A 6,486-nucleotide genomic window follows, 5' to 3' on the forward strand; every position below is an offset into this window, starting at 1 on the left:
TTTAGAAACGTGCAGTTACCCCATTTAAAACTTACAACTGTAACCCCTACTCGAAAACTTGCAGTTGTGACAACATTTGAGAACTTGCACACATGATCTCATTTGAAAACTTGCAGTCTGCAAGAGATTGATATTATGGTATCTTTAGATTGTTGGAAGGTCGTCACGAATATCAAGAGTTCGGCTCCATGTCGACATGCTACTAGTCTTCGAGAGACCGATCTCCGGCGAAGTTCATTCAGGGAGGTATCTTTCTGCCATGAGAAAATAGATAATAACGGAGAGGAACATGGTTTGACTGAAGCTATGGCTTCTCTTTCCATCGGGCTCCATGTTTGGCTATCATTTTTACCTGATATATTATTTGTATTTCTATGAATTTTGAATGATGAATAAAGCTTGATGTTCATAAAAATACTTGCACGTTCCAGTTTCAGCCACCCTCCATGATTGTGTGCTTCGATCAAATGGTCACATGCATGATTGAGACACAACTAATTCTCAGTTAGATGAAAAACAACGAAATCGTGAACTTTTGGGAAATGCTCTTTTAGAACGAAGTCGTGAGAAGCGTCCGACTTTAAATTAATAAAGCCTCCAACATAGGCTGAGTACTAACATAGGAATATCAAACAGAACAAGAGCCCCAAGGGCACACATGCTCGACACCAAAAAAGACGTCGCCTTCCATAGGCAACGGCCGCGGGCTTCCTTGCCAACGCATAGACTTCCTTGAATCGTGATCGGGCTAGCTGCATCAACTCGGAATCCTTTCATCTCGCCAACAGACTCCACTGCTGCAAGAAGAGGTTGCATCTCAAGATAACATTAGCAGGATGTGAGGGGAAACCCCCCTATATGGTAAGCTTATTACAAATATGCCATAAAGCCCAAATAAGTGCCCCCACACTACTCCAAAGTACATCCTTGTACTGGCTTTGAGCCCCTCCCATGTAATGTAGGAGCTCCCCACTCGACCTAGGATTCCAGTCAACCCCAGTCACCGCTCGAACCGCACTCCACGCAAAGCGAGCCAAGTGGCAGTTGAAAAATGCATGCTTAGCGTCCTCGGATGCCCCCACACAACGCGCAAGGCCCAACCGTTGGACCGTGGCGCTTAGCCACGTTGACTGAGGTCGGTAATCTGCTGCGAAACAATTGCAACAGAAACACCTTAATCTTCAGCGGGATACGACCTTCCATGGGCCATGTGTTGCTATCTGAGTCGGGTCCCGAAAAAAGAGAAAGATATAATGATTTGCCCGAAAAATTTCCCGAGGCATTCAGATGCCAAGACATCACGTTCGGGCCCTGTGACAGTGAAACATTGCTTAGCAGCAACTCTAAATTGATGACGATGGAGTCGTAGAAAAAAAAAGTTAGGGAAAACTGCAACAAGGCACATGTTGCAGAGTGCTAATCGCGATAGGTTTGTTGCGAAAGCTCATCTCGTACTATTACCTTTTCTTTTTTTAGATATAAGTTTTTTAAAGTTTATTAAAGAACTATATACGAATATATATAAATATATTTTAATAAAGAAAGTAGTATTTCCAGGAAAATTGTTGTGTGTGTCAACCAATGATGACTCGATGGCCGCAAGAACCAAGTGGAGGTTTGCCGCTTACCTGCACACGAAGTGGCTAGAAAATGGATCATCGAAAGGAAAACAACGGCCACAGAGTACAGATGGCCGTGCGACGCAGTCAGATCCAAGCCCTCTGCAGATCCATCCAGCATGCAACTCTCACCATCACCCGCCGCCTGACGCCGGCCGCCACCGAAAATTTTGAAATTCCACGCCATGGACGGCGCCCGCGCCTTCCGGCCGCGCCCGATCAGAAAAGCCCGCGGGCACGAACACGCAACGCGACGACCCAGCCGTGAAGAAGTCGGGCGCTCTGAATGCGACCGGCGGTTTTGTCGCCGGCGCCGGCGGGCTGTCATGCATGGCCAGCCCACGCTGGCAAGCTCGGGTCAAGCCGGGAGACGGCGACGCGCATGGCCGACGTGACGACCGACGGCGACGTGCATGGCCCCGGCGGCGTGACGACCGACGGCGACGTGCGCGCGCGCGCCAGCCGTCGCCGGTCGCCGTGCGTGTGAAAGGGCCGCTCGTTTGACGGCCTTTTTCGCGGGGGTTGGTGCGGGGATTTGCTTCCATCTATAGCACTCGGGCGGTCTCTTTCTCGGCTTCGTTTCTTCCTTTCTTCCTTTCTCGAGCTTTTCCGAGTCGGAAAACGGTTTTGCACGCGTGTTTCCCGGTCGGCGAATGCGATCTGTCATTCACAGCAGGATGGTTCTGTGTGTGTGTGTGCGTGTGTGTGTGTGTGTGTGTGTGTAAAGCGCCTTTGATGTTCTGTTCTTGTCCGGGCTCGGAGGGAAAGCGGTCGGCACGCCACGGACGGACGAAAAGAAGTAAAGAACGTGTGCATCGCAAGGCGAATGGGACACAGGTTGCACGTAGACGGTGAGTTTTTGGAGAGGGCTGAGCTGGGTTTTGGCCGGAATATGCAAGGCGGCGAACGTGGATTTTGCTCTCAGATCGGTAAATTATTACGCGCACTTGTGTACGTCGGAACCTACGGTCATGAGTATTCAAAGATCTCCCGGGCAAAGCACTCGAGATTCACGTCCCGACAGCGCAAATGCTACTATGAAAATCAACTCTTGACCGAGGTTGATGTCCACTGTGTGCAATTATTTGGTCCACAAAGGCACCGCGCAATCATTTCCAGCTCCACCCAACACGTCTTATGCACGTGTAAACAAGACTTAATAAAACGAGATCTATGGTGCGTGGTTAGATATGTATGTCACATGTCCTGTTTGGATCCATGGTTACAGTTAATTTAAGCTAATTAGAGCTTAAATAGTCTAAAATTTTCAAACAAGAGAATTAAATTAAAGCTAGTTGTATCTAACCCATACCAAAAAAACTATATCACCTAAAAGATGCTAGTAATTGGAGATAGTTTTTATGAGACCCATTAAAAAATACTTTTCGTTCAATCTCGCTAGCCAAAAGATGCTAATTATAGCTAGTTCTCATGGATCCATAAAAATATATTTTTCTCTCTTCACCAAATAAATTTATTGTAAATCTAACTGTATCATCCAAACACTTTTTCGTTAAAGTTAATACAGTGTTAGTCATGAGCTAAAAAGAAACTCTAAGCTTCAGCTAAGTTAGAATATTCAAACAGGACCACTGTGTCGCTGGTTTCAACGGGTTTCAGCATACTCTTTTCATCTTTGGATACGTGAACCGTTATCCTCATCGCTTGGCCTTTTTCTTCCATACAATACCGGATTAGCTTCGGTTCGCGGGCCACAAGGACTGCAGAAAACATAAGCTGACAAATCTGTTTGATTTCTTGGCGAGCCGACAAACGTCGAGACCGGGGGAACGAGAAGTGAAAAATCAAGAGGGCTCGGCTGCATGCATGCATGGACGCTCACATCGTTGCCGGGAGCGCCGCGCTCCCACGGACCCCGAGGTCGCCGCGCGCTCGCGTGTTACAGATAGGGCTGTTAATTGCACCCGGGTACGTCTTCTTCTTAGAGCATCTTTAGTGGATCCTCTATATAACATCCCAACAATATTTTATCCCCGAGCGGCTCGTGTAATACGAGTAAACGACTTGTACACCATGCACGCCCATCCACGACGGTAGGAGGCGTGGAAGTAAACACGAGCCAGCCACGCTCGTGGAGCTCGCGTCGTCCCAACGTCTCGCAAGGTAAATCGCTAGATCTGGCATGCGGGCGGGGTGCGGGTGGCGCTATGCGGGGCGGGGTGCGAGCGGCGCCGCGGGGCGGGGTGCGGGATGCGGCGCGGGCGGGGTGCGGGGCGGCGTGCGGGGCGCGGGGCGGGGTGCGCTGCGGGCAGCGGGGTGCTGGGCGGCGCTGCGGGCGGCAGGGTGCGGGGCGGCGCTGCGGGGTGCGGGGCGGCGCTACGGGAGGCGGCGGCGCGCTGTGCGGGGCGGGCTGTGCGGCGAGATGATGTCCATTGTTGTCCATTGTTGCAGCTGCTGATACTGTGCTTCGCTGCAGATGTTCATTGCTGTCTAAATTATGAGAGCGAAGCACAATTTGATGTCCATTGCTGTCCATTGTTGTTGTTCATTGCTGTCTAAAATAGCTGTCTAAAATTTGTATTTGTATTTGTCAATTGCTTGCAGATGAATGATGACCAAACCTTCTTGAACATCATTGATTTTGGTTACACACAAACACAACGAGATAGTTCAATTGGAGAGCAGGCAACTCCATCAATTCAGCATCGTTCTGCAATAACACGGAAAGGAAAATCCAACGAAGGAAAAAATTGGTCTAGTGATGAGGTCAAGGTTCTCATAGCAGCATGGGCAAATACAAGTTTGGATATTGTTGGGGCAGATCAAAACCGAGATACTTATTGGGCTAGAATTTCACAGTACTACAACAGACAGAAGGAATCATCATGGCCGGAGCGAAATGATAATGCAATCAATTGCCGTTACACATTCATTAACAGAGAGACCTCTAAATTTTGTGGTTGCCTTCAGCAGATTTTAAATAGGCAAGAAAGTGGAAGGACTATAGAAGAAAAGGTATGCGCCAATATGTGATGTGCAATGTTCTATATGTGTTGTGCATATTTTAACCATATATTTATATGTGCAGACAAACGATGCACACATTATGTTCAAGGAAATGGATCCTACAAAAAAGAGGCCTTTCACATTGATGCATTGCTACATAGAGTTTTCGAAGTATCCAAAATGGCAGACAAGAGAACTTGAAACTTCTGTGAAGAAACAAAAGAAGACCATTGATGCAAGTCCGGGCACGACCACCAATGATCCGGCCGATGCATCTTCGGTATGCATCTTAGTCCGTCATGCTATTTTATGGTAAACTCCTTGATGTTTTTGACATTAAACCCGTAATACATATTAAATACATTTTTAAATACTCATATCTTCTAAACCGGAACTTCAAATTTGACATGTTATATATGGATTTTGAGTAAAAAATATGTAGAATCTGAATATTTTGTTATTTTACCTCTTAACAATTTTAGAAATATTATCTAGGATGAAATCTTAATCAATAATGCATTATCTGCCTTTCTTTCATACCGGTACTAATTTGGATTGTAGATGAACATCTTAGCAAAATCAGGATTAGGAACGAAATTGAAGATAACTTGACCATTTCTTTGTACTATTAAATCTACATGCAAACCGTGTTATAATAGAAGACCTGTGAAATCTTGAACTACTTTTTGTAGGCTAAGATCATCTTTGTTTGGGTCGTAGCTACAAATACTCAAATTATAGATCACCTTTTGTAAATTAAAAGTATGTGGTATTTTTTCCCGTTGCAACGCACGGGCACTTTTGCTAGTATTACTAGTCTAAGATACTATATCCACAATGGATAGTAACATGAGATTAGTACTCTCTCCATCACGGTTTAGAAGGTGTGCATGAGAATTCTTTAGAACCTAGGTGGTTATTGATTGGTTGTGAAATTTGTTAAAAATAGCATTCATACTACGCATGCAGTACTAATTAGATGTTAGGAGTAAATGCAATGCGCCTTGAACCTTGTCTATTATAAAAATAAACGTAAATTTAACCGTGACTTCTAAACCGTGACGGAGATAGTAACATTACGCCTTTCATTTATTAACTCATAAACTCATCTTGATATGCGTTAAGTCACTCAAATTTTCTTTCTTATTAATTAGTTGTTACATCATATTTTTAATTTAGCTGACATCTATGTTACTATCTACGTTTCTTTCATTATTAATACAATTGTCTTTTAAATTATTAATGATTTTATGATAACGTGTTAAAAAATGATACATTGCCGCATGCCTAAAATCAACTCTTGACCGAGGAGTATGTGCGTAATTTTGTGGTCCAGAATTCACAAAGCCACCGCGCAATCATTTCCAGCTCCACCCAACTCGTCTTATGCACGTGTAGAGAAGACTTAAAAAACGAGATATTTGATGCGTGGTTAGGGCATCTCCAACAGTTTGTTGGTTAGCTCGTTGGTAAAATATGTCATGTCATCAGTTAACACCTTAACATACAACGACTTCAATGAATTGTATCTAGTTTGTCCAATAAAATGTGAGGTAATAAATAAGGTGCTCTGTCAATCTACATTAGAGCTTGTGCAACGGTGTTGGTTAATTTACATACAATTTTGCCCTCTTTCCTCATTCATTGCATGACACATCATCAAAAATGCTATGTGTCAAAATTACCAACAACTATCTTACAACCATTGGAGATGCTCTTAGATACTACGTATGTACGGGCTGTTTGGATTGTGACTATCTTTGCCATATCTTACCACATTATTTTTGCCATACTTGCCACACTTGTCTTATTTGAGTTGTTTAAATTGTTAGCCACATATTGGCCTGCCTAAAGGAATCTTGCCACATTTTTGTGTCTATGACATGTGGGGTTTAGTACT

The 6,486-nt window shown here is 44.5% G+C and overlaps 1 protein-coding gene across 1 annotated transcript; it reads right to left on the bottom strand.

Moving 5' to 3' along the window:
• Positions 1-533: 533 nt before the first annotated feature.
• On the bottom strand, positions 534-1,981 carry LOC123451069. The gene is made up of 2 exons (XM_045128081.1): positions 1,629-1,981; positions 534-797 (listed from the first exon to the last, which is right to left on the bottom strand). Exons 1-2 carry the CDS (start codon positions 1,945-1,947, stop codon positions 586-588), a joined length of 531 nt encoding a protein of 176 aa, XP_044984016.1. The 5' UTR covers positions 1,948-1,981; the 3' UTR covers positions 534-585.
• Between the last annotated feature and the right edge of the window lie 4,505 nt (positions 1,982-6,486).

Source organism: Hordeum vulgare, chromosome 4H (genome assembly GCF_904849725.1).
Source record: "Hordeum vulgare subsp. vulgare chromosome 4H, MorexV3_pseudomolecules_assembly, whole genome shotgun sequence".
NCBI classification, from domain to species: Eukaryota; Viridiplantae; Streptophyta; class Magnoliopsida; order Poales; family Poaceae; genus Hordeum; species Hordeum vulgare.

What these genes read in the sequence shown, in the direction of transcription:
- LOC123451069 (XM_045128081.1), bottom strand. Translation starts at nt 1,947, where the DNA reads ATGACAGCCCGCCGGCGCCGGCGACAAAACCGCCGGTCGCATTCAGAG. An exon ending in TCTAGCCACTTCGTGTGCAG is followed by an intron (nt 798 to 1,628) that starts GTAAGCGGCAAA and finishes CTCTTCTTGCAG; the next exon opens with CAGTGGAGTCTGTTGGCGAG.